The sequence below is a fragment of the Scyliorhinus torazame genome, chromosome 5, assembly GCF_047496885.1.
Source record: "Scyliorhinus torazame isolate Kashiwa2021f chromosome 5, sScyTor2.1, whole genome shotgun sequence".
Lineage (NCBI taxonomy): Eukaryota > Metazoa > Chordata > Chondrichthyes > Carcharhiniformes > Scyliorhinidae > Scyliorhinus > Scyliorhinus torazame.
This window is the reverse complement of record NC_092711.1, coordinates 262909300-262937102: the sequence shown is the minus strand read 5'-3', so window position 1 is coordinate 262937102 and position 27803 is coordinate 262909300. Positions and strand designations below refer to the sequence as shown.

General features: G+C 45.4%; 1 protein-coding gene across 1 annotated transcript in view; it reads right to left on the bottom strand.

The window, feature by feature from the left end:
- The window catches only part of tex11 (testis expressed 11), a 447334-nt gene that overhangs the window by 168544 nt on the left and 250987 nt on the right, over positions 1 to 27803 (bottom strand). The window contains exons 17-20 of the mRNA XM_072501531.1: positions 9472 to 9574; positions 8529 to 8653; positions 5124 to 5209; positions 2455 to 2508 (exon numbers count right to left, since the gene is read on the bottom strand). Coding sequence (XP_072357632.1) covers positions 2455 to 2508; positions 5124 to 5209; positions 8529 to 8653; positions 9472 to 9574 — 368 coding nt within the window. The remainder of the gene's footprint in view (positions 1 to 2454; positions 2509 to 5123; positions 5210 to 8528; positions 8654 to 9471; positions 9575 to 27803) is intronic.

The window sequence follows — 27803 nt, the reverse complement described above, 5'->3', positions numbered from 1 at the left end:
AGCTGAGGTTCTAAGTGTAATCATATTTTTTTTAACCCTGCTTGCAGAGCAATAAAGGTAAAATAGGCTTAACTGAAGCCAAAAGCATTCTTCTAGGTGGTCCGTCTTCAATTCACACTGATAACCCCAACAGATCTGGCTCTTTTTTATTAATCCCATCTTTTTTCAAATGCCCTCACATTTTTCATCTGTCTCAGCATTAGACTGACGAGTCCTGAAGGCGCTCCGGCACATGTCCAAATGCCGTCCTTAATTGCAAAGAGATGGAGATGTGGCTTATTAATTGGTCACCTGCCATAAGATTGCAGAGCATGTCACACATCTGCCATGAGAGTTGTCGTGCCTGAAAATGTTCTGGGTGTCTGAAGACTTTTCAAGTGAAGAAAATTCTGGCAAATTATTTTCTTGAAACAATAAGATTGAAAAATCCTTCTGCAGGAAACCAGGAAGGGAAAGTTAAGGGTATTCAATTCAATGTAATTAAAAAAGAAAAATAGAGACATAAAGGGCGCGATTCTCAGGCCACATTGTGCTCAAGCGAGCGAACACCAGGAGAGGCCACTCGCGGACGGACGTAGGTTGTAAACCTACTTACGACCTACCTGAGCGGGATCCACTGACCCCCTTTGATTCTCCGGCCTCCCCGAAGAGGCTGCAGCCAGGTGCTGATCAGTGCTTGTCCACACAAACGTGGACCAGGTGGAACGGCACCCAGCGGGTTCCCAGGCCAGCGGAGGCCCCTGGTTGGTTAGGGCGGCTCCCTGGCCATCTTCCTGGAAGGTGGGCACGTTAGCACTGCTCAGCTGCACCTTAGCACTGCCACCATATCACTGCCAAGGTGCCTGGATGGCACTGCCAAGCCAGCAGGAGTACTGCCTGGGTGTCAGTGCAAGGGTGCCTGAGTGCCAGGATGGCACTGTCAATGGTCAGGGGGTGAGGGGGGCCATACCCATGAAACAAGGGTGGAAGGGGGGGGGGGGGGGAGGCTGAAGGGTGGGGGAGTGCAGTACAGGTAAGTAGGGGGCTCCGGGAGGTTGGGGAGTGATGGGTGGGGGTCCTAGAAAGGAGGAGGGCTTGAAGAGGGGGGACGCCTAGGGACCCCATAACAGGTTGTCCTCACTTAGGGGGGTGTGGGGTAGTGTCATGTGTGTGGGGGGTGACATTGTCCATGGGTGGGGTGGTGTGGAACCCACAAGCTCACTTAGAGACCGGGCACCCTTTCAAAATGGCGGCCCGATATCGGAGTTCAGCTCCCCAGTGCTAAAAAAAAGTTCTAAGTGTGGGCTAAACCGGTGGGAAGCTCTACACGGCCCAAAAAAGTGGCTAAATGTCACTGAATAGCAGTTGGGAACTCGCTGGCAGGAAACTTCTTGAAAAACCCGCCACAAATTAACTTGGAACTTTTTTGGGAGAATCGCGACCAAGAGCTATGATTGAGAGCTCTTGACCATATCAAAAGCAGGTAAGTGCTTTTCTCTCAGAGAAAGCACTCCACTGCTTTTGATGTGGTCAAGAGCTGTCAATCCTTTCTAGCTAGATGTTTCTAAACAATGCAGTCTGTTTCACAGCAGGGTACTTGAGATCCATTCAAACATGAAAGGAAATGAAATTAAACAATCCAGACATCTGGCTGTCTGGAAGCTGTCAATTACAGTCTAGTAAAAGCAATTTCCCATTGATGTGAATAAAAGCCTTGCAGAAATGAGTTTTAAAGCACTGTTTTTTAATGTTTCTGGTGGGACTGCTCTCTGGCTTCCAGCAAGGTTGTCTGTTGTGGGGAAGGTCTCTTATTCTGTTATGGGGGGAGGGGGGTCTCTGTTATGCGGTTCTCTGGTCAAGGGAGTTGGGTCACGCTCACACTGTGGGGATGGCCCAGCAGCTCCCGTGTGTGTGGCGGGCGGGGCATCATCTCCCAAATGGAGAATGCAGCCTAAAATCTCTAACAATAATTAAAATCCTAAGGAAAAAGTTTCACACTTGCAAAGGTAAATTTTCAGCATCAGAGCGGTTGTTTTGTACCAACTAAGAATTATCACTTTGAAATTTCACATACGTTTACATTAACAAGTCTTTCATTTTTTCTGGCAAATTTACTGGGGTAAGTACCTCAACTTCCTGCCTTTCGGGCTTGACTGCTGAATCAGCTGGAGAGATACTGCAACAGCAAATCTTGCAAAGGTGTTTGGCAAATTGGACAGCTTGTTCTTGATTCCTGTGTTTAACTATGTATGTGTGGAGGGTGGGAGATGCTACCCACTTTAATCCATTTAACGGTGAACGTTAATAGTTCTAGCATTATTGTGGCCGCAAAATCAAGGCCTGCCATGCTTAAATAGTAGCACCGGAAGTAGCATCCCCACCTATTACAGTAAATTTGCAACCGCTTTTAACACAATTGTCAGAGAAGATGCAACTGGAATAGGTACAACCAGAATACAAGTGTGATGTAGTTACCTTGTTTCCTTATCATCTGTGTCTGTAATAGATGGCACAAGGCGAATTAAACATCTATTTAAGGTAAAGAAAAATAAAATGTACCACCTGGAATTACTTCAGAATTTCTGCAGATAAGGACTTGATAAATAATTTAAATACAGGTATATAATGTGTACAGTTCTTAGGACAGAATTCTCCGTCTCGTGACACCGCAAACGCGAATCATGATCACACTGCTGAGTGCTGCCCATATCCTTTAAATGCACAGAAGACCTTTGGTCATCTGGGAGCCTACCAGGCCATCCCTCTGGAAACCCTCATACCCTAGCTGTATCAATCGCCAAGCTCAATCAGAAGTCCACCAGGCTTTGCCACTCCTCAGAAGCACTGCCCCATTTTACAGGAAGCAGGGGATCAGCAGAGCTTACCCCAACCAGAGATTACCTGCACTGCAGCCTTTAGAACCCTCCACGGTTCTTTGCTGTCACTGACCCCCACCCTTCTGATCTCCTCCTGGTGAGACTGGCAGCGTTGACTGCTTTTGCCACCACCCCCCAGGCAGTGATCAGGAGGGCAGGCTCAAGTCTGTAGCGCACATTGGGGAAGAGGGTGTCCCTCTGCTATTCACTGGCATAGAATGGTGGTCCACCTCAGGTGTCGGTCTTCTGTGATTCATCTTGGTGGCAGCAGTGAGTGTGTGGTAAGTGTAGCACTTAAAAACAGCTCCAGCTGCCAGGCTCTTTGGTGCTAACTCCAAAGCTAGCATCAAATTCAGTCCCTGCTTCAACACTTAAGAGACTTTCAAACAGAAAATCTTGCCCGTAGCATTTTCAAAGGCCTTCCATTCCTTTTAAGTGTCAAATATCCAAATTTTAATGTCGGAACCACTTAACATGATTTCCCATTTTGTGGGGAGGGAGTGGTATAGTGGTATTGTCTCAGGACTAGTAATGCAGAGACCATCCAGTCATGCTCCGGGGACCCGGGTTAGAATCCCGCCATGGCAGGTGGTGAAATTTGAATTCAATTTTTAAAAATCTGAAATTACAAGCCTATATGTGACTCCAGATCCACAGCAATGTGGTTGACCCTTAAATGCCATCAGGGATGGACAATAAATGCTGGCCCAGCCAGCGACGCTCACATCCCATGAACAAATAAAAAAGTCAGGTGCCACATCAAAGTAAATTTTTTAAAAGCACAAAAAATAAGAGCTCATGTTAGCATGAATAGAGAGTTGTTCAGCTAGCAGGACGCAGAGTATGCTTACATTTCATTTTCAGACTGGGAAGCAGCAACTAGTGGAGTACCATAGAATCAGTGCCGGGGCATCAACTATTTACAATCTACATCAATGACTTGGATAAAGGGACTGAACGCAAGGTTGATAAGTTTGCTGATGGCACAAAGGTAGATAGGATGGAAGAAAAGGACATAAGGAATCTGCCACAGGATATAGGTAGATTAAGTGAGTGGTAAAAAAAATTGGTGCATGGAATATCAAGTGGAAAAATGTGAACTTGCCCACTTTACCAGGAGGAAAAGCAATATATTATTTAAATGGAGAGGGATTGCTGAACTCTGTTGCGGTAGAGAGCAATCTGGGTGCCCTGGTACAAGAGGTTAGAATGAAGGCACAGCAAGTGATTAGGAAAGTAAATATAATGTTATTGTTTATTGCAAGGGAAATTGAATATAAAAATAGGTAAGGTTTGCAGGGCATTGGTGAGATCACATCTGAAATACTGTGTATAATGTTGGTCTCCTTAAATAAGGCATTAGTAGCAGTTCAGAGAAGGTGCATGAGACTGGTTCCTGGGATGAAGCAGTTATCTTATGAGGAAAGGCTGGACCTGTATCCGTTGGAGTTTAGAGGAATGAGAGAAGCGGAATTAATGTTTCAGGTTAATAACCTCTTATAAGAACGTAAGGTTACTGACCTAAAATGCTAACTCTGTTCCTCTCTCCATAGATGCTGCCAGACCTGCTGCGTATTTCCAGCATTTTGTTTTTACTTTAGATTTACAACATCTGAAGTATTTTGCTTTTTATTTTTGTGATTTAGCTGAAGGATGATCGTCAGCCAGGTTACTGGAATGACTACCCTGCTCTCTTCAAATAGTGCCAAGAGTGTTTACATTTATCTGTACATGTATTGCCAGGACATCAGCTAAACATTTCATATAAAAAGTATATACTGTGTACCTTCTTGATGTTTATTTTATAGATTGGGACAAGTTATTCTTAATTTTCTAGGCTAATAGAATGGCATTGGGCATAAAAAAGTGCTCAAATTCCAACTTGATAATTTTTGACAATTAAATACTTACACCTTGCAGTTTCTACTAGCTGCAGAAGGCTTCAAGTTAACCAATGAACACTATTGGTCAGCATCTATGCATACCTGGGTATAAACCTGAGAGCAGAACATAGGCAAGCAGTTGGAGAGACCTTGTTTGGTGTTAATTTGCATCCTAGGATATCCTTCAACCTGTAGTCTCTTTGCACAAAGTAACCAAAAGCTGAAATTTACGGTGGGGGAGTTATATCAGAAATTGAATAGAAGTAGTGAAATAAAGTCAGTAATGCTGTCACTATGAGAATATGCTGAAAAATATTATTTGGTTTTAAGTTTTATCAATATGTGAACAATAAGATATTCCATTTATTGTGTTCTAGTTCTGTACCTGAGAGCTGTGAACAGCTGACTACAATCTTGGGAGAAGTCACATATATACTCAAATGCCCTTCTGGCAACATCTTCCTGATTATTCTAAAATATGCATATATAAGATTGCAAGAGTTAGATTATCAATGGTATTGTAAATGCTGAACCACTACAGTATACATCTCTACAATTACAAAAAAAAACATTAAATTACAAACACTGCTATGAATGTAAGAACTAAATATACATATTGTATTATATGCATTTGTTGCAGTAATGTTTTAAAGGCTTGGGTTAGGGTGTATATATATATATCTACTGCAGTGAGATATTTTTTAAATCCTGGTTTAAAAGACAGACAGACTTTGTGGCTGCAAAAGGTGCAATTAAGATGTCATAAAAGTGTGATAATAATTATTTTAATCATGCTTATGTTTATAAGGAGAGACCTAATTGGATTTTGTACTGATTTCTGGTGAGTAGATAATTAGAGACATTGCGTTTAAACTTAAGTATGCCATGGGATTTGAGTGGAATAAAGATGATGTAACTACTAGGAGGAGGCAGAACTGTAGCAGTCTGTTTTAGTGAGTTTCTGGATGCTGTGAACTGAACAGAAGATTTTTCAGAAGGCTGTCAGATTCAGCATTAATCTGACAGGGATCTGCAGGCTGTTAACTGAAAGGATCTCTCTTTTCAAGCAGTCTCCAACTTTTGCTTGAAGCCTAGTGCCAAGCTGGAGTACTTCACACTCCTCGAGTGTCAACAGGCTGTCAGCATCTCAATGTACTAAACATTTTGGTCTGCTCACTTTCAGCCTTGCCCTGAACAATATTACTCATCCAGATTCTAGATTGAAAGATGTTACAGCACAGGTGGAGGTTATTCGGCCCATAGTGTCCACGCTGGTCAACAAAGATCTGGTTACACTAATCCCATTTTCCAACTTGGCCCATAGCCCATGAGGTTACGGCAGTGCAAGTGAACATCTAAATATTTCTTAAATGTTACGAGAGTTTCTGAGTTGGGTGGAAAGTAAGGGGTGCATGGTTAACACAACCTGAAGCTGGTACATCCTCCTAGATTGCAGGCAGAGAGTAAAGTGGAATTTGAGAAGCTGCACATGAAGGAACAGTTATCCTGGATGACTTTAGTTGCTACAGCACTAATAACGCTAAGCACTGTCTCCAAGGAAATAAGAACTAGCTGTCATGCTTGTTGTCCCTGCCAGTTCTATACTGCTGTCTCCTGTTGTGTCACAGTTTGTCTTGCAAGGGAGAGGGAAGAGTATTAATCAGCATGATGCAACATGTTTGCGTGATGTGTTTGTTATAGCAGTAACTGGAAATGTGAGAAAGCCATCGCTTCTCAGCCTTTTGGCTAACATCAAGCCCAAGGGGAGGTGAAATGCCTTTACTTGTCAGCTTGGATCTTGTCTGTCTCCCTTCTGGAGACCATGAATTGGATTCAATTTGAATTGGTTTTTGAGGCAAGCAATGAGATGGATTAAGGGTTTGCTCTGTGCACTGGCTATTGGGATGGGATAAAAATTTTAATCAAAAAAAGGAAATGTGAGAAAGCTGTGAGAACATGAAGCTTGCAACAGTGTTAAATGAGCAAGAGTGAGTTGTAGCTCATGAGTGTTAAGCAGGAGTTCTGATTGCTAGAGATTGCAGATGGGTCATGAGTGATATGATTGTGGTACATTGAGAAGGCTGTGAGGTTGGTTATTCCATTGGTAGGAGATGGCATTTTAAGATGCATTCATTGAACTTGACCACTCCTGCAAGTTCACAGAACTTTTACCAACACTGGATCCATGTTCTCCCAGCCGATTGATCTTAATGGCTATCTGCTCCAACTCTCTTTGCAAGCTATCTCTGAGGGACCATTCTCCTATTTTCCCTGTACTGCACTGCAATTGAGAACCTTGGAGCTCTCTCAGGCCCACTACTTAATTGCTTCTTTCGACTCAGAGTTCTTTCCCAACCACTTCTACAACCTGTCGCAGTCAGCATGCACTTCCCTTTAAGAGATGCAGGCTGGTTTAAAGAAATAGAAGCTAGGGCAGCACAGTGTTGCAGTGGTTAGTACTGCTGCCTCACGGAGCTGAGGCCCCAGATTCGATCCCGGCCCTGGGTCACTGTCCATGTGGAGTTTGCACATTCTCCCCGTGTTTGTGTGGGTCTCGCCCCCACAGCCCAAAGATGTGCAGGATAGGTGGATTGGCCACATTAAATTGCCCCTTAATTGGAAAAAAAAATGAATTGGCTACTCTAAATTAAAAAAAATAAGAAATGGAAGCTAGCATTAATTGGTTCCAGCCTTGCATGAACCTGGGTTACACACTACAATTGTGGCAATGACAGCTGACACCACAAGCTTTGTGCATTGCCGACAATCCCTCCAGTGTGGGAATTGCGCATCACAATCCCAGCGCCTACTATAGCCCTTATCAAGGGCTGTGGTGTAACGTGGCATGGTGTAACGATAACAATCTCTCTCAACGTCAGCAAAATTAAAGAGCTGGTCACCGACTTCAAAAGCGAAGTATCATACACACCCCTGCCTGCATCAATAATGCCGAGATGGAGATGGTTGACCCCTTCAAATTCCTAGGTGTGCACATCACCAACAATCTGTCCTGGTCCACCCACGTCGACGCTACGAACAAGAAAGCACAACAGTGCCTATATTTCCTCAGGAAACTAAGGAAATTTGGCATGTTCACATTGACTCTCACCAATTTTTACAGATGCACCATAGAAAGCATCCTATCTGGCTGCATCACAGTCTGATAGAGCAACCGCTTGGCCCAAGACAGTAAGAAATTAGAGAATCGTGAACACAGCCCAGTCCATCACACAAACCCACCTCCCATCCATGGACTATGTCTACACCTCCCGCTGACTGACCCCTCCCACCAGGATTATTCTCTCTTCCAACTTCTTCCGTAGGGCAGCAGTTACAAAAGTCTGAGAACACGCTCTAACAGGTTCAAAAACATCTTCTTCCATGCTGTACCAGACCTCCTGAATGACCATCTTATTGACTGAACTGATCTCTTCACATATCTTCTCTACTGAGTAGTACTACACGCTATATGTGCACTCGATTCCTTGCCTATATTTACACATTGTGCTTTTATGTATGTCCTATGTGTTGTCATGTATGGAACAGTCTGTCAGGACCGTACACAGAAAAATACTTTTCATTGTACTTTGGTACACGTGACAATAAATGAAAATCCAAATTTAATATCTTTCCCCCCCAATTAATTCAATTTTGGAACACTGGGATTGACTGACTCAAGTAGAGTTGTGTTGTCATTTATCGGCTAATTATTAACGTGCACATGGCAAGTTGTCTTGCAATTTAGAACATTTCCTACTGACTAAAATTGTTGAAAATATATATTTTTTACCTCCAGAGCAATATGTGCAGCAACACTCAGAAAATCAGACACTGCAATTCTATTGGTGAGCATATCATCTTCACGCTCAACAGATTTCTCTGTGAGCTTTCCTATGGTTTTAATTGCCTGCACAGCTGTAAAAAAGTAAAGAAAGCCACAGAAAATATATATTTCAACTTGTATTTTGTAACTAGTATATTGAAATAATTCCACTTTAATTTAGGATGCTCATTTTGCTTTTGAAAACAAATAATATACGGTATAGGATCATTATCAGGAAGGATATAATAAAATGATATTGCCAATTTTACATTTACATTAATACATGGTCTTTTAGATTTAAAATGCAGCAGCAAAATTGGGTAGGAATTAAAGTTTTTAAAAATTGTGTCCGTCTCCCTCCACCTTTGATTTCCCCCAAAATGCACTTTAGACCATATAAGAATAATCTTTACTGTCACAAGTAGTCTTACATTAATACTGCAATGAAGTTACTGTGAAAAGCCCCTAGTCACCACATTCCGGCGCCTGTTAGGTACACTGAGGGAGAATTCAGAATGTCCAATTCACCTAACAGCACGTCTTTCGGGACTTGTGGTAGGAAACTAGAGCACCCGGAGGAAATGCACGCAGACACAGGGAGAACGTGCAGACTCCACACAGACAGTGACACGACAGGGAATCGAACCTGGGACCATGGAGCTGTGAAGCAAAAGTGCTACCCACTGTACTACCGTGCTTATCCCATCATGAGTTGACAATCAACTTCTTCCAAGCCTCAAACTTTAAATGGAGGTTTGACTCAGCACATGATTCCCCAAAGCAATAAACAGGGCTGGTCTCAGCTTGCCAGAGAACTGTTGTGTGCTAGTGGTGTAACCTCTATGGATAATGCACACTTGACAATTCAATAGATCTGTTAATCTGCAATAGTTAGCAGTGTAGCATCTACCTTTCTGTACATCACTTTCCAAAATAGCAATTTTGTAGAGACTGAACTGGGTGAAGGTATTATCTGGGTCAATTCGTTCTGCTTCTTTTATAGCCTCTTTTGCCTAGATATAAAACATTTGACAAGGTTCAATACAATTTAAGCCAGCTTCATCACTCCACATTGTTAATTCCGATAAAAAGCAAATACCCAAAAAGCCCATGACTGGAAAGGGATCCACAAATGGAACCTCATCAGTCTGACAGAGGAAGTAAAAAGTACCTGCAAAGATGGAACACACTCCCACTCTCCCTCGCAGGGAGAGTCCAGACGATCAAAATGAACGTACTGCCCAGGTACTTCTTCCTACTTAAGATTCATTCCGTAATCATAGGTTCACACCAGCGCTGACTGATGCCACCTTCAAAAAGTGGGGACAGGACGGAGGGACACTGACAGTCAGGGACGGCAGGGTTGCAACACTGGACGAACTGACAGAGAAATTTTAGCGAGCCGGGGGAACAAGCTAAGGTACCTGCAACTCAAAAACTTCCTACAAAAGGAGACGAGGACGTACCCACAACCGCCACTACTAGAAGGGTTACTGGACGCAAGCATACTAGATAAAGGAACCTGTGGAGGCATGTATGACCGACTCTTCCCGGAGGTGGAGGATAGATGTGAACGGTGCAAAGGAGGCCCGGCCAAACACGCTCACATGTTCTGGTGTTGGATCGTGTTTTCGGGATCCTTAAAGGGGAGGGGGAGCAGCCACAAGTCGTGGTCCACATAGGTACTAACAACATAGGTAGGAAAAGGGACAGGGATGTAAGGCAGGAATTCAGGGAGCTAGGGTGGAAACTTAGATTTAGGACAAACAGAGTTATTATTTCTGGGTTGTTACCCGTGCCAGCGAGACGAGGAATGAGAGAGAGGAGTTGAACACGTGGCTACAGGGATGGTGCAGGAGGGTGGGTTTCAGATTTCTGGATAATTGGGGCTCATTCTGGGGTCGGTGGGACCTCTACAAACGGGATGGTCTGCACCTGGACCAGAGGGGTACCAATATCCTGGGGGGAGAAATTTGCTAATGCTCTTCGGGAGGATCTAAGCTAGTTCAGCAGGGGATTGGGAACCTGAATTGTAGCTCCAGTATACAGGAGGTTGAGAGTAGTGAGGTAATGAATAAGGTTTCAAAGTTGCAGGAGTGAACCAGCAGGCAGGAAGGTGGTTTATAATGTGTCTTCTTCAATGCCAGGAGCATCCGGAATAAGGTGGGTGAACATGCGGCATGGGTTGGTACCTAAGACTTCGATGTTGTGGGCATTTCGGAGACATGGATAGAGCAGGGACAGGAATGGTTGTTGCAGGTGCCGTGGTTTAGATATTTCAGTAAGCTCAGGGAAGGTGGTAAAAGAGGGGGAGGGGTGGCATTGTTAGTCAAGGACAGTATTACAGTGGCAGAAAGGACGTTTGATGAGGACTCGTCTACTGAGGTAGTATGGGCTGAGGTTAAAAACAGGAAAGGAGAGGTCACCCTGTTAGGAGTTTTCCATAGGCCTCCGAAAAGTTCCAGAGATGTAGAGGAAAGTATTGCAAAGATGATTCTGGATAGAAGCGAAAGCAACAGGGTAGTTGTTATGGGGGACTTTAACTTGCCAAATATTGACTGGAAACGCTATAGTTCGAGTACTTAGATGGGTCCGTTTTTGTCCAATATGTGCAGGAGGGTTTCCTGACACAGTATGTAGATAGGCCAACGAGAGGCGAGGCCATATTGGATTTGGTACTGGGTAATGACCAGGACAGGTGTTAGATTTGGAGGTAGGTGAGCACTTTGGTGATAGTGACCACAATTCGATTAGGTTTACTTTAGTGATGGAAAGGGATAGGTATATACCACAGGGCAAGAGTTAAATCTGGGGGAAAGGCAATTATGATGCGATGAGGCAAGACTTAGGATGCATTGGATGGAGAGGAAAACTGCAGGGGATGGGCACAATGGAAATGTGGAGCTTGTTCAAGGAACAGCTACTGCGTGTCCTTGATAAGTATGTACCTGTCAGGCAGGGAGGAAGTGGTCGAGTGAGGGAACAGTGGTTTACTAAAGCAGTTGAAAAACTTATCAAGAGGAAGAAGGAGGCTTATGTAAAGATGAGACATGAAGGTTAAGTTAGGGCGCTCGAGAGTTACAAGTTAGCTAGGAAGGACCTAAAGAGAGAGCTAAGAAGAGCCAGGAGGGGACATGAGAAGTCTTTGGCAGGTAGGATCAAGTATAACCCTAAAGCTTGCTATAGAATTGTCAGGAATAAAAGAATGACTAGGGTAAGAGTAGGGCCAGTCAAGGACAGTAGCGGGAAGTTGTTGTGTGTGGAGTCCAAGGAGATAGGAGAGGTGCTAAATGAATATTTTTCGTCAGTATTCACACAGGAAAAAGACAATGTTATCGAGGAGAATACTGAGATTCAGGCTACTAGATTAGAAGGGCTTGAGGTTCATAAGGAGGAGGTGTTAGCAATTCTGGAAAGTGTGAAAATAGATAAGGCCCCTGGACCGGATGGGATTTATTTTAGGATTCTCTGGGAAACTAGGGAGGAGATTGCTGAGCCTTTGGCTTTGATCTTTAAGCCATCTTTGGCTACAGGAATAGTGCCAGAAGACTGGAGGATAGCAAATGTTGTCCCCTTGTTCAAGAAGGGGAGTAGAGACAACCCCGGTAACTATAGACCAGTGAGCCTTACTTCTGTTGTGGGCAAAATCTTGGAAAGGTTTACAAGAGATAGGATGTACAATCATCTGGAAAGGAATAATTTGATTAGAGCTAGTCAACACGGTTTTGTGAAGGGTAGGTCATGCCTCACAAACCTTATTGAGTTATTTGAGAAGGTGACCAAACAGGTGGATGAGGGTAAAGCAGTTGATGTGGTGTATATGGATTTCAGTAAAGCGTTTGATAAGGTTCCCCACGGTAGGCTACTGCAGAAAATACGGAGGCATGGGATTCAGGGTGATTTAGCAATTTGGATCAGAAATTGGCTAGCTGGAAGAAGATAAAGGGTGGTGGTTGATGGGAAATATTCAGACTGGAGTCAGACTAGTGGTGTACCACAAGGATCTGTTCTGGGGCCACTGCTGTTTGTCATTTTTATAAATGACCTGGAGGAGGGCGTAGAAGGATGGGTGAGTAAATTTGCAGATGACACTAAAGTCGGTGGAGTTGTGGACAGTGCGGAAGGATGTTACAAGTTACAGAGGTAGCCATGATGTGGAGGTGCCGGCGTTGGACTGGGGTGAGCACAGTACGAAGTCTTACAACACCAGGTTAAAGTCCAACATCGAAACAAACCTGTTGGACTTTAACCTGGTGTTGTAAGACTTCGTACTAAGTTACAGAGGGACATTGGTAAGCTGCAGTGCTGGGCTGAGAGGTGGCAAATGGAGTTTAATGCAGAACAGTGTGAGGTAATTCATTTTGGAAGGAATAACAGGAAGACAGAGTACTGGGCTAATGGTAAGATTCTTGGCAGTGTGGATGAGCAGAGAGATCTCGGTGTCCATGTACATAGATCCCTGAAAGATGCCACCCAGGTTGAGAGGGTTGTTAAGAAGGCTTACGGTGTGTCAGCTTTTATTGGTAGAGGGATTGAGTTTCGGAGCCGTGAGGTCATGTTGCAGCTGTACAAAACTCTGGTGCGGCCGCATTTGGTGTATTGCGTGCAATTCTGGTCGCCGCATTATAGGAAGGATGTGGAAGCATTGGAAAGGGTGCAGAGGAGATTTACCAGAATGTTGCCTGGTATGGAGGGAAGATCTTATGAGGAAAGGCTGAGGGACTTGAGGCTGTTTTCGTTAGAGAGAAGGTTAAGAGGTGACGTAATTGAGGCATACAAGATGATCAGAGGACTGGATAGGGTGGACTGTGAGAGCCTTTTTCCTCGGATGGTGATGTCTAGCACGAGGGGACATAGCTTTAAATTGAGGGGAGATAAATATAGGACAGATGTCAGAGGTAGGTTCTTTACTCCGAGAGTAGTAAAGGCGTGGAATGCCCTGCCTGCAACAGTAGTGGACTCGCCAACACTAAGGGCATTCAAATGGTCATTGCATAGACATATGGACGATAAGGGAATAGTGTAGATGGGCTTTAGAGTGGTTTCACAGGTCGGTGCAACATTGAGGGCCGAAGGGCCTGTACTGCGCTGTAATGTTCTATGTCCTGTGCCCCAGACTTGCGGGGGACTGAACAGCCTTCTTCGAGGCAATATCCGAAGTGTTGGGGATGAGGGTGGAGCCATGCCCGAAAGTGGCGGCCTTCAGGGCATCAGACCAGCCAGATCTATTCCTGGGAGGAGGGCGGAAGCCCTTGCCTTTGCCTCCCTGATCGCCGCCGTAGAATCCTGTTCGGCTGGCAGTCAATAGCACCACCCAAAGCTGCAGACTGGCTGTCCGACCTCTCAGAATCTCTCGAAATGGAGCAGATCATCTGCATAAAGCGAGGCTGTGTGCTCCACCCCCCAGACCAGCCCCCTCCAGCCCCTTGAGGCTCTCAGTGAAATTGCCAGCGGCTCTATGGCTAATGCGAACAGAGGGGAGAGGGGGCACCCCTGTCTCGTCCCCTGATGCAGCCTAAAATAGTCCGATGTCGTCCAATTCGTCCGTACGCTTGCCACAGGAGCTTAATACAGCAGCCTGACCCAGTCAATAAAGCCCCGCCCAAATCCGAACCGTCTCAGTATCTCCCACAGGCATTCCCATTCTACCCGATCAAAGGCCTTCTCTGCGTCCATTGCGACCACTACGTCCACCTCCCGGGGCATCATGATCACGTTTAATAGCCTTCTTACATTGTCCACCAACTGCCCTCCCTTAACAAACCCCGTCTGGCCCTCCCCAATAATGTCTGGAAGACAATCCTCAATCCTAGAGGACAAGATTTTGGCCAATAGTTTGGCGTCCACATTCAATAGGGATATCGGCCTGTAGGACCCACACAGCTCCGGGTTCTTGTCCCGCTTCAGGATCAGTGAAATCGTGGTCTGTGAAATTGTCGGGGGAAGCACCCCTCTCTCCCTTGCCTCATTGACTGTCCTCATCAACAACAGCCCAATATCCCAGAGAACCTTTTATAGGACTCCATTGGGTACCTGTCCGGCTCCGGGGCCTAACCATACTGCATGGCCTTCAGACCCTCCGCTATCTCTTCCATCCTGATCGAGGCCCCCACCCCCTTCTACCAGCTCCCCATCCACCTTCGGGAAATTCAGCCCCCCTAGGAAGTGCCTCATCCCCTCCAGCCCCGTTGGGGGTTCCGACCCATACACCCTACTATAAAACTCCTTAAACGCCTTATTCACCCCTGCTGAGTCTCCAACCAGGTTCCCAGCTCCATCCTTTACTTTCCCTATCTCCCTGGCTGCCTCCCTCTTTCTAAGCTGCTGTGCAAGCATTCTGCTGGCCTTCTCTCCATGGTCATAAATCCCCCCTCGCCTTTCTCAGCTGCTCCACCGCCCACCCTGTGGTTAACAAGCCAAACTCGCCCTGCAGCCTCCGACGTTCCGTTAAAACTTCTGCCTCTGGGGTCTCCGCAAACCTCCTATCGACCTGTAGTATCTCCTTTACCAGTCAGTCCATCTCTGCCCTGCGTACCTTCTCCCTGTGGGCTTGTATCAAGATCAGCTCCCCTCTAACCACCGCCTTCAATGCTTCCCAGTCCACCCCTGCCGAAGTTTCCCCCGTCTCGTTGACTTCCATGTAGTTCTGAATACATCTCTTCGTCAGCTAGAAGGCCCACATCTAATCTCCAGTGCGGGCGCTGGTTACTGTCTTTATTAACCTGTAGGTCAACCCAGTGCGGGGCATGGTCTGAGATTGTGATCACCGAGTATCCCTTCTCCACCACCCCCGTCAGTAAGGCCCTGCTCAGAATAAACAGGTCAATCCAGGAGTACACTTTATGCACGTGTGAGTAGAAGGAGAACTCCTTCACCCTCGGTTGCCCAAATCTCCAAGGATCTACCCCCTCCCCATCTGCTCCATGAACCCTTTTAGTTCCTTTGCCATTGCTGGCAGCCTGTCCGTTTTTGAGCTTGACCGGTCTAAACCAGAGTCAGTAACTGTGTTGAAGTCCCTTCCCATGACCAACTTATGCGAATCCAGGTCCGGTATCCTCTTTATAAACTCCACATCGTCGCCAGCATCCTGTTTATAAGCTCCACATCGTCGCAATTTGGTGCATACACATTTACTAGTGCCACCTGCACCCCTCCAATTTCCCACTGAGCATAATGTATCGGCCTCCCACATCCGAAACTATTCTTCCCACCTCAAATACCACCCGCTTGTTGATCATGATCGCGACCCCTCTAGTCTTCGAGTCCAGTCCCGATTTAAAAACCTGTCCAACACAACCTTTCCTTAATCTAATCTGGTCAGCTGCTCTAAGGTGCGTCTCCTGCAACATTACAACATCCGCCTTCAGCACTCTCAAATGCTCGAACACGCGTGCCATGTTGAATGGCCCATTTAACCCTCGTACATTCCAGGTGATCAGCCTAGTTGGGGGGGCTCATTGCACCCCTCCCCCTTCGCCGATCAGCCATCACCTATCCTGGGGCAGTCTCCGGCCCGCGCCATGAGCCTCCAACCCAACCTCCTCTCTGTCCCTCAGCATCAGTCCCTCCCTCGTCAGCAGAACATTTCCCCCCCCTCTCCCCACAAGTAACAGCACAATGTAAATCAACCCCTTTGATAAGCCTAACATCTCCTCACCCCCCACTGCGCTTCCATGAGCTAGCCCACCCAGCTAGCTTGGTGGCCCCACCCCTGGCACCAGACATTCTCCCACCTATTGTTCCCTCCCCATCTTGCCCCCTGCTCATACACACATATTCAAATTACAAAAAATCCCAACACAATTGCCCGACAGAAAAAAACCCGCGAAAAAGATCAAGCAAGCATCTGACCAAACACACCTTCATCCCCCAACAGTGCAAATGTAAACTTTAACTCACTCAGCTCTGCAACTGGCCCCAAATCAATACAGAAGGCATTACAAATAGCATTGACAAAACAAAAAAACAAGAAACTTTTTAAAGTTGCAGCAAAGTTCAAAAGTTCTCAGTCCGCCGCCACCAGTCCTTTCCTTTTCGGCAAGTCCAGCGCTTCCTCAGGTGACTCGAAATAAAAATGTTGCTCCTCGTACGTTGACCTGATCTGGTTAAACCCCGCTCTTCTCCTGGCCACCTACGCACTCAGGTCCTGATAGATGCGCAGGATACTGTTCTCCCATTTGCAGCTCTGTGTCTGCTTGGCCCACTGTAAAATATGTCCCTCTCCAAATACCTGTGGAATCTCACTACCATTTCCCTCAGGGGTCTCCCATTTGCGGCTTCCTCGCGAGCGCTCTGTGAGCCCTGTCTACCTCCAAGGGTCGGGAGAATGCCCCATCCCCCAGCAGCTTCTCAAACATGTCCACTATGTATGCCCCAGCGTTCGTTCCTTCGGACCCCTCCGGGAGCCCAACGATTCTCAAGTTCTGCCAACGGGACCTATTCTCTAGGTCCTCCACCTTCTCCAGGAGCCTTTTCTGCTGGTCTCTCAGCATCCCCACCTCCAGCTCCACCGCAGTTTGATGTTCCTCCTGGTCAGCCAGCGCCTTCTCTACTTTCTGGATAGCCCGATCTTGGGCATCCAATCTAAGCTCCAGCCGCGCAATTGACTCTTTAATCGGATCCAAGCAGTCCCGCTTCTGCTTGGCGAAGCCCTCCTGGATAAATTGCATCAGCTGCTCTGATGACCGCTGGGTCAACAAGCCAGAGGTCTGGTCATCCGCCATGCTTTCTCCCCCTGCAGCTTCAGCCCAAGCCATCTCTGTCCGTCTGTTTTAACCTTTGCGAGCACTTCTAGTCCTCCTCTCCATGCACCGATGTGGGAATCCAGTACCCAATTGCCTCTGTCATCGATTTTTCAAATCAGTTCCGGTAAAAAAACGGGGGAAAGGGTCCAAAGGTCCGACCCGAGCGGGAGCCACCAAATGTGCGACTTTCTCATTCATAGCAGCCACCGGAAGTCCTAATTAGAATTTCTAGATTCAAAGAATATTCTCAATGACAGGCATATGGTATTACAACATAGATGGCTTTGTCAGAGGGAGATCATTCCGAACAAATTTGACTGAATTTTCTGAGCACGTGACTAAGTCTGTAGATGAGGGTAGTGCAGCTGATGTAGCTTACATGGATTTCAGCAAAGCATTTGACAAGGTCCCACAAGGGAGACTTATTAAGAAGCAAATGCACATGGGATACAGGGGATCTTGATAAGGTGGATTCAAAGCTGACTGAGCTGTAAGAAACAGAGAGTGACTGGAAGCCAGCGTCCAGTGGATCGCCAATTATTATTCATTTATATAAATCGTGCCATAGATTACAAAAGCAAGGAAGTCATCTTGGAGTTATATACAATATTGGTCAGGCCACAGCTGGAGCTCTGAGTGCAGTTCTGGTAGCCACATTATAGGAAGGGTGTGATTGCACTGGAGTGGGTGCATTTCACCAGGATGTTGGTCAAGATGGAATATCATAGGTATGAAGAGAAGTTGGATGGGCTTGGTTGTTTTCACTGGAACAGAAGACAGGGGCGGCCTGATCGAAGTGTACTAGATTATGAGGGGCATGGACAGGGTGGATAAAGAACAGCTGTTCCCCTTAGGTGAAGGGTCGGTTACAAGGGAACACAAGTTCAAGGTGAGGGGTGGGAGGTGTATGGGAGATTTGAGGAAAAATGTTTTTACCCAGAGGGTGGTGACGGTCTGGAATGCACTGCTGGAGAGGGTGGTAGAGGCGGGTTGCCTCACATCCTTCAAAAGGTAACTGGATGAGTACTTGGCATGTCTTAACATTTGAGGTTATGGGCCAAGTGCTGGCAAATTGGATTAGTATTGGCAGATCAGGTGCCTTTCATGTGGCAGTGCAGACTGGATGGGCCAAAGGGCTTTTCCTGTACTATATTTTTCTGTCATTCTGTGAAAATAAAGGATCCGATGAGGAAAGCTAAAAAGTGAAAAGAACTAACCAGATTTGTTAGAAGTAAAAAAAAAAGTTGTGATGGAGCAGCTATTTTAATTAAATACAGGCAAATCTCAAGAATCATTAAAAGCTTCAAAAGAAATACACGAGAAAACCATTTATCTTTTATGGCGTAGTGGTATTGTCACTGGACTAGTAAAACAGAGACCCAAAGTAATCCTCTGGGGAGAGTGGTTCAAATTCCACCATGGCAGATGTTGACATTTGAGTTCGATAAAAATCTAGAAATAAATTAAATAAAAATGATGACCATGAAACCATTGTTCTTTGTCATAAAAACCCATCTGGTTCACTATTCTCTAGGGAAGGAAATCCTTACCTCGTCTGGCCTACATTTCATTCCAGACTGACCACAATGCAGTTGTCTCTTAAATGCCACCTGAAATGGCCTACCAAGCCAATCAGTTCAGGGCAATTCTGGATGGGTAATAAATGCTATGAACAAATATTAGAAAGAACTTCTCTTGATTGATGAATTGCCCTCTTGGATTGGAAATATTTCTCTTGATCATTTGGGGAATTCAGAATTATAAATGTTCTTAGTAGTGAATGTAAACCTAATGTGCTTCTGATAAAAGGTGTTTTAAGTCTTATGGATGTCAAAAGGAAAGCTTAACGGATTACTTAGTGTTGGATTCGTTGGGGGGTTGTATGTGAATTAACGATTGTTAATATGTTCACTGTATGTTTTGAAAAGGTTAACTTGAGTTCATAGAATAAACATTGTTTTGCTTTTAATATTACTTTTCCATTTCTGCTGTACACACCTGTAGAGTTGGCAGTGTGCTCCCCATACCACAATCTATTAAAAGTTGTGGGTCAGGTGAACTCCATGATACACTTTGGGGTCCTCTAAACCCTGGCCCATACCAAATTGGGGGCTCGTCCGGGATAAAAGTCTATCTATTGGATTGGCTTAGTGAACGTAAAGACAGTGAGGGGTGTGCATATTGTGGTTGCTTTTCAGGTGTGGTATTTTAGTTTAAGTGGGGAGTGTGTTGTGGACAATGGCTCTTTCAGAGGCTCTGAAGATTTTGGGGGTGGAGACGGTCACACGCAGTGCCTTACGGACAGAGACGAAAAGCTGAATGTTAGATTTGGCAAAAACATTGCAGTAAACATTACCTGACAAAATGCGAAAAGATGAGGTCATTATGGCGGTGGCGGAGCATTTAAAGTTACCTGAGACACAGTTTGACTCATTGGAAATGGCAAAAGTTTGGTTACAACTTAAACAAATGGAACATGAGAAAGAATTAAAGCAGCTTGAATATGAAAGAGATGGAGAAAAAAAGAGAGAGAAAGAGATAGAGAGGAAAAAGAAAAGGAGAGAGAAGGAGAAAATAAAGAATAGTCATAACAGAACAAAAAGAAAGAGAAAGGGAGATACAGACAGGGAAAAAGAAAATGGCCATGATACATGACAGTCAGTTAAAATTGGCAGACGTAAAGGGAAACCTACAGGTGGATGATGATGATGAGGATAGTGAGAAAGAGCGTCAAAGTCGAAGGCTTGGTGAGAATCTATTTAAATATGTCCAAGCATTACCAAGGTTTGACGAGAAGGAGGTGGAAGCCTTTTTCATTTCATTTGAGAAGGTAGCTAAACAAATAAAGTGGCCACAGGACATGTGGGTATTACTGTTTCAAACAAAGCTGATAGATAGGGCTAGTGAAGTGTTTGCATCACTACCAGATTCTGGGAGGTATCTGGGACGTATGAGGAGGTGAAAAAAATCGATCTTAAGTGCATATGAACTAGTGCCTGAAGCCTACAGACAAAGGTTTAGAAATTTAAGGAAAGAATTTGGTCAAACATGCATGGGGTTTGAAAGGATCAAACAAAGTAATTTTGATAGGTGGATAAGGGCTTTGAAAATGGACAAAACCTTTGAAGCAGCTCTCAGAGAAATTATACTTTTGGGGGAGTTTAAAAATTCAATTCCTGATGTAGTGAGAACTCATGTGGAAGAGCAGAGGGTTAAAACGGCGAGATTAGCAGCAGAAATGGCAGATGATTATGAATTAGTTCATAAATCAAAGCTTTGTTTCCGACATCAGTTTCAGCCTGAGGGATAGAAACTGGGGACATGAGAAATACTCAAGTGGTAGAAGCAAAGGTGATCTGATGGGAGATAATAAGGAGAGTGAAATGAAATGAAAATCGCTTACTGTCACAAGTAGGCTTCAAATGAAGTTACTGCGAAAAGCCCCTAGTCGCCACATTCCGGCGCCTGTTCGGGGAGGCTGGTACGGGAATTGAAACATGCTGCTGGCCTGCCTTGGTCTGGTTTCAAAGCCACGATTTAGTCCTGTGCTAAACCAGACCCTGCAGTGGACCTCAGATTAAAAAAGAAATCCAGGAAGGTGGAAAAGAAATGAAAAGTTTCAAATGTTTTCACTGTAATAAACTAGGCCATGTAAAGTCACAATGTTGGTGGTTGAAGAAAAGCACTGGGAAGGCTAATGTGGTAAAACAGGATAACACAGTGGGGTTTGTTAAAGTGGTAAAGGAAATCCCAAGTGAAGCGAAGGAGATGCAAAAGATTGTACAGCCTGATCAAGAGGTGATTGATAAGAAGGTGCCAGATGTCTTTAAAGAATTTACTTGTGTGGGTAAAGTTTACTCATGTATATCAGGAGGAGCAGGTAAAGAAGTCACAATTTTAAGAGATACGGGAGCTAGTCAATCTTTAATGGTAAGAGATGAGGAGTTATGTAGTTTGGGAAGAATGTTGCCAGAAACGGTGGTAATATGTGGAATTCAGGGTGAGAGGATATCAGGGTAACCCATTCAGGGTATCAGAAAGCATACACAGAAGAGAAATCGGAGTGTATACCAGAGTGTTATTACCGTAAAAGTGATGTCTTGATGAGAAAAGGGAGACCTTTACATATGCAGGCGGATGAAAAGTGGGCAGAAGTTCATCAAGTAGTATTGCCGGTAGGGTATAGAAAGGACGTGTTGCGAGTTGCACACGAGGTACCAGTGGGATGTCCTTTGGGAATAAGGAAAACTCAAGCTAAAATACAAAAACATTTTTATTGGCCTGGACTACATTAAGAAGTAGTTACATTTTGTCAATCATGTCACACATGTCAAGTGACAGGGAAACCTCAAGCATTGAAAACAGCGCGGGAGGAGAGACAGCCGGCACATTGAAAACAGCGCGGGAGGAGAGACAGTCGGCACATTGAAAACAGCGCGGGAGGAGAGACAGCAGGCACATTGAAAACAGCGCGCGAGGAGAGACAGCCGGCACAGTGAAAACAGCGCGAGAGGAGAGAGAGCCGGGACATTGAAAACAGCGCGGGAGGAGAGACAGCTGGCACATTGAAAACAGCGCGGGAGGAGAGAGAGCCAGCACAGTGAAAACAGCGCGAGAGGAGAGACAGCCGGGACAGTGAAAACAGCGCGGGAGGAGAGACAGCCGGCACAGTGAAAACAGCACGGGAGGAGAGACAGCCGGCACAGTGAAAACAGCGCGGGAGGAGAGACAGCCGGGACAGTGAAAACAGTGCGGGAGGAGAGACAGCCGGCACAGTGAAAACAGCGCGAGAGGAGAGAAAGCCGGGAGATTTATAAAGCGCGGGAGATTTTTAAAAGTGCGGGAGGAAAGAGAGCCGGGACATTGAAAACAGCGCGAGAGGAGAGAGAGCCGGGAGATTTAAAAAGCGCGGGAGCTGTGAGTCAGAGTGGAGATTTTAAAAGATCGCGGCCTAGTTTCGGGAGCAGTTCAGAGGAGGAGGAGCAGTCTCTGCCAGGGAGAGAACCTGAGAATATCTAAGACACTCAGAAGGTAAGTAAGTGATTTTTACTTTAATGCCTTTTTCAAATTGTGTGTGTCGGGGGGAAACTGAAGTGACATCACAGAAAAGCTGTGACCTGAGTGGCTGGTTGGGAATCTACACTAAATTTTAAAAAATTAAGCATTGGTAACTAATTAAACATAATTACTGACTGAATTATAATTTAGAGGGGTATCTAAGCCAGAGATCGGAGAGTACTATATTTAGCTTTCGCATTTATATTAGAAATCTAGTGCTAGGAAACAGATAGTTAACAGTAACTTTAAAAAATATATATATATAAAAAACATTTTTTAAACTTTTAATTTTAATTAATTGACGCAATGTCAGTTAGAGGGGTACAGTGCTCTGACTGTGAGATGTGGCAGGTCCGGGAGGCTTCCAGCGTCCCGGATGGCTTCATCTGCAGAAAGTGCACCCAACTGGAGCTCCTCACAGACCGCATGGTTCGGTTGGAGCAGCAATTGGATGCACTTAGGAGCATGCAGGTGGCGGAAAGCGTCATAGATCGCAGTTATATAAATGTGGTCACACCCAAGGTGCAGGCAGAGAAATGGGTGACCACCAGAAAGGGCAGGCAGTCAGTGCAGGAATCCCCTGTGGTTGTCCCCCTCTCGAACAGGTATACCCCTTTGGATACTGTCGGGGGGGGGATAGCCTATCAGGGGAAAACAGCAGCAGCCAGAGCAGTGGCACCACGGCTGGCTCTGATGTTCAGAAGGGAGGGTCAAAGCAATAGTAATAGGGGACTTTATAGTCAGGGGCACAGATAGGCGCTTTTGTGGACATGAAAGAGACTCCAGGATGGTATCTTGCCTCCCTGGTGCCAAGGTCCAGGATGTCTCCGAACGGGTAGAGGGCATCCTGAAGGGGGAGGGCAAACAGGCAGAGGTCGTTGTACATATTGGTACTAACGACATAGGCAGGAAGGGGCATGAGGCCCTGCAGCAGGAGTTCAGGGAGCTAGGCAGAAAGTTAAAAGACAGGACCTCTAGGGTTGTAATCTCGGGATTATTCCCTGTACCACATGCCAGTGAGGCTAGAAATAGGAAGACAGAGCAGCTGAACACGTGGCTAAACAGCTGGTGTTGGAGGGAGGGTTTCTGTTATCTCGACTACTGGGAGCTCTTCCGGGGCAGGTGTGACCTATATAAAAAGGACGGGTTGCATCTAAACTGGAGAGGCATAAATATCCTGGCCGCGAGGTTTGCTAGTGTCACACGGGAGGGTTTAAACTAGTATGGCAGGGGGGTGGGCACGGGAGCAATAGGTCAGAAGGTGAGAGCATTGAGGGAGAACTAGGGAATAGGGACAGTGGGGCTCTGAGGCAGAGCAGACAGGGAGACGCTGCTGAACACAGCGGGTCTGGTGGCCTGAAGTGCATATGTTTTAATGCAAGAAGTATTACGGGTAGGGCAGATGAACTTAGAGCTTCGATTAGTACTTGGAACTATGATGTTGTTGCCATTACAGAGGCCTGGTTGAGGGAAGGGCAAGATTGGCAGCTAAACGTTCCAGGATTTAGATGTTTCAGGCGGGATAGAGGGGGATGTAAAAGGGGTGGCGGAGTTGCGCTACTGGTTAGGGAGAATATCACAGCTGTACTGCGGGAGGACACTTCAGAGGGCAGTGAGGTTATATGGGTAGAGATCAGGAATAAGAAGGGTGCAGTCACAATGTTGGGGGTTTACGACAGGCCTCCCAACAGCCAGCGGGAGATAGAGGAGCAGATAGGTAGACAGATTTTGGAAACGAGTAAAAACAACAGGGTTGTGGTGATGGGAGACTTCAACTTCCCCAATATTGACTGGGACTCACTTAGTGCTAGGGGTTTAGACGGGGCGGAGTTTGTAAGGAGCATCCAGGAGGGCATCTTAAAACAATATGTAGATAGTCCAACTAGGGAAGGGGCGGTACTGGACCTGGTATTGGGGAATGTGCCCAGCCAGGTGGTAGATGTTTCAGTAGGGGAGCATTTCGGGAACAGTGACCACAATTCAGTAAGTTTTAAAGTGCTGGTGGACAAGGATAAGAGTGGTCCTAGGGTGAATGTGCTAAATTGGGGGAAGGCTAATTATAACAATATTAGGCGGGAACTGAAGAACATAGATTGGGGGCGGATGTTTGAGGGCAAATCAACATCTGACATGTGGGAGGCTTTCAAGTGTCAGTTGAAAGGAATTCAGGACCGGCATGTTCCTGTCAGGAAGAAGGATAAATACGGTAATTTCCGGGAACCTTGGATAACGAGATATTGTAGGCCTCGTCAAAAAGAAAAAGGAGGCATTTGTCAGGGCTAAAAGGCTGGGAACAGACGAAGCCTGTGTGGAATATAAGGAAAGTAGGAAGGAACTTAAGCAAGGATTCAGGAGGGCTAGAAGGGGTCACGAAAAGTCATTGGCAAATACGGTTAAGGAAAATCCCAAGGCTTTTTACACGTACATAAAAAGCAAGAGGGTAGCCAGGGAAAGGGTTGGTCCACTGAAGGATAGGCAAGGGAACCTATGTGTGGAGCCAGAGGAAATGGGCGAGGTACTACATGAATACTTTGCATCAGTATTCACAAAAGAGAAGAAATTGGTAGATGTTGAGTCTGGAGAAGGGTGTGTAGATAGCCTGGGTTACGTTGAGATCCAAAAAGACGAGGTGTTGGGTGTCTTAAAAAATATTAAGGTAGATAAGTCCCCAGGGCCTGATGGGATCTACCCCAGAATACTGAAGGAGGCTGGAGAGGAAATTGCTGAGGCCTTGACAGAAATCTTTGGATCCTCACTGTCTTCAGGTGATGTCCCGGAGGACTGGAGAATAGCCAATGTTGTTCCTCTGTTTAAGAAGGGTAGCAAGGATAATCCAGGGAACTACAGGCCAGTGAGCCTTACTTTAGTGGTAGGGAAATTACTGGAGAGAATTCTTCGAGACAGGATCTACTCCCATTTGGAAGCAAATGGACGTATTAGTGAGAGGCAGCATAGTTTTGTGAAGGGGAGGTCGTGTCTCACTAACTTGATAGAGTTTTTCGAGGAGGTCACTAAGATGATTAATGCAGGTAGGGCAGTGGATGTTGTCTATATGGACTTCAGTAAGGCCTTTGACAAGGTCCCTCATGGTAGACTAGTACAAAAGGTGAAGTCACACGGGATCAGGGGTGAGCTGGCAAGGTGGATACAGAACTGGCCAGGTCATAGAAGGCAGAGAGTAGCAATGGAAGGATGCTTTTCTAATTGGAGGGCTGTGACCAGTGGTGTTCCACAGGGATCAGTGCTAGGACCTTTGCTGTTTGTAGTACATATAAATGATTTGGAGGAAAATGTAACTGGTCTGATTAGTAAGTTTGCAGACGACACAAAGGTTGGTGGAATTGCGGATAGCGATGAGGACTGTCAGAGGATATAGCAGGATTTAGATTGTTTGGAGACTTGGGCGTAGAGATGGCAGATGGAGTTTAATACGGACAAATGTGAGGTAATGCATTTTGGAAGGTCTAATGCAGGTAGGGAATATACAGTGAATGGTAGAACCCTCAAGAGTATTGAAAGTCAAAGAGATCTAGGAGTACAGGTCCACAGGTCACTGAAAGGGGCAACACAGGTGGAGAAGGTAGTCCAGAAGGCATACGGCATGCTTGCCTTCATTGGCCGGGGCATTGAGTATAAGAATTGGCAAGTCATGTTGCAGCTGTATAGAACCTTAGTTAGGCCACACTTGATAGTGTTCAACTCGGGTCGCCACACTACCAGAAGGATGTGGAGGCTTTAGAGAGGGTGCAGAAGAGATTTACCAGAATGTTGCCTGGTATGGAGGGCATTAGCTATGAGGAGCGGTTGAATAAACTCGGTTTGTTCTCACTGGAACGAAGGAGGTTGAGGGGCGACCTGATAGAGGTCTATAAAATTATGAGGGGCATAGACAGAGTGGATAGTCAGAGGCTTTTCCCTGGGGTAGAGGGGTCAATTACTAGGGGGCATAGGTTTCAGGTGAGAGGGGCAAGGTTTAGAGTAGATGTACGAGACAAGTTTTTTACGCAGAGGGTAGTGGGTGCCTGGAACTGGCTACCAGAGGTGGTGGTGGAAGCAGGGACGATAGTGACATTTAAGGGGCATCTTGACAAATACACGAATAGGATGGGAATAGAAGGATACGGTCCCAGGAAGTGTAGAAGATTGTAGTTTAGTCGGGCAGCATGGTCGGCACGGGCTTGGAGGGCCGAAGGGCCTGTTCCTGTGCTGTACATTTCTTTGTTCTTTGTTCAGTGATAAAACCAGCGCCCTTAATACCCATTCCAGCATTTGAGGAACCTTTTACATGGGTCCGAATTGATGGTGTAGGACCGCATCCTAAAACAAAAAGTGTAAATCTATATCTTTTGACTATAATGGATGTGTCTACTAGGTTTCCAGAGGCCATTCCAGCACGTAATATTACAGCTAAAACGATTGTGAAGGAGTTACTTAAATTCTTTACTAGATATGGGCTACCCACAGAAATACAATCGGATCAAGGATCAAATTTAACCTCCAGGTTATTCAACGAAGTTATGGATAGCTTAGGAATAAAACAATTTAAATCAACTGCGTACCATCCAGGATCGCAGGGAGCGTTAGAAAGGTGGCATCAGACATTAAAGACAATGTTGAGGGCTTATTGTCAAGATTATCCAGAGGATTGGGAAAAAGGAATTCCATTCGTACTGTTTGCAATCAGGGATGCACCTAATGAATCAACCAAATTTAGTCCTTTTGAACTAATTTTTGGTCATGAGGTAAGGGGACCACTGAAATTGTTAAGGAAAATTGGTGAGTGAGAAATCAGAACTTACATTATTCTAAAAAGGCTTCTACCTCCTTCTCATCATCCTTCTCTTGGCAATGCTTGGACATATTTAAATAGATCCCCACCAAGCCTTTGACTTTGACGCTCTTTCTCACTATCCTCATCACTATCATCCAACTGTACGTTTCCCTTTACGTCTGCCAATTTTAACTGACTGTCATGTTTCATGGCCATTTTCTGAAGTTCAAACTCTCTTTCTTTATCTTTTCCCCTGATCTGTATCTCCCTTTCTCTTTCTTTTTGTTCTGTTAGGGCTACTCTTTCTTTTCTCCTTTCTTCTCTCTCCTTTTCTTTTTCCTTTCTCTCTCTTTTGTATTCAAGCCGCTTTAATTCTTTCTCATGTTCCATTTGTTTAAGTTGTAACTGAATTTTTGCCATTTTCAATGAGTCAAACTGTATCTCAGGCAACTTTAAATGCTTAGCCATAATTACCTCATCGTTTCGCATTTTGTCAGGTAATGTTAACTGCATTATTTTTGCCAAATCTAACAGTTTGCTTTTAGTCTCTGTCCGTAAAGTACTCCGTGTGACCGTCTCCACCCCCAAAATCTTCAGAGCCTCTGAAAGAGCCATTGTCCACAACACACTCCCCACTTAAATTAAAATACCACACCTGAAAAGCAACCG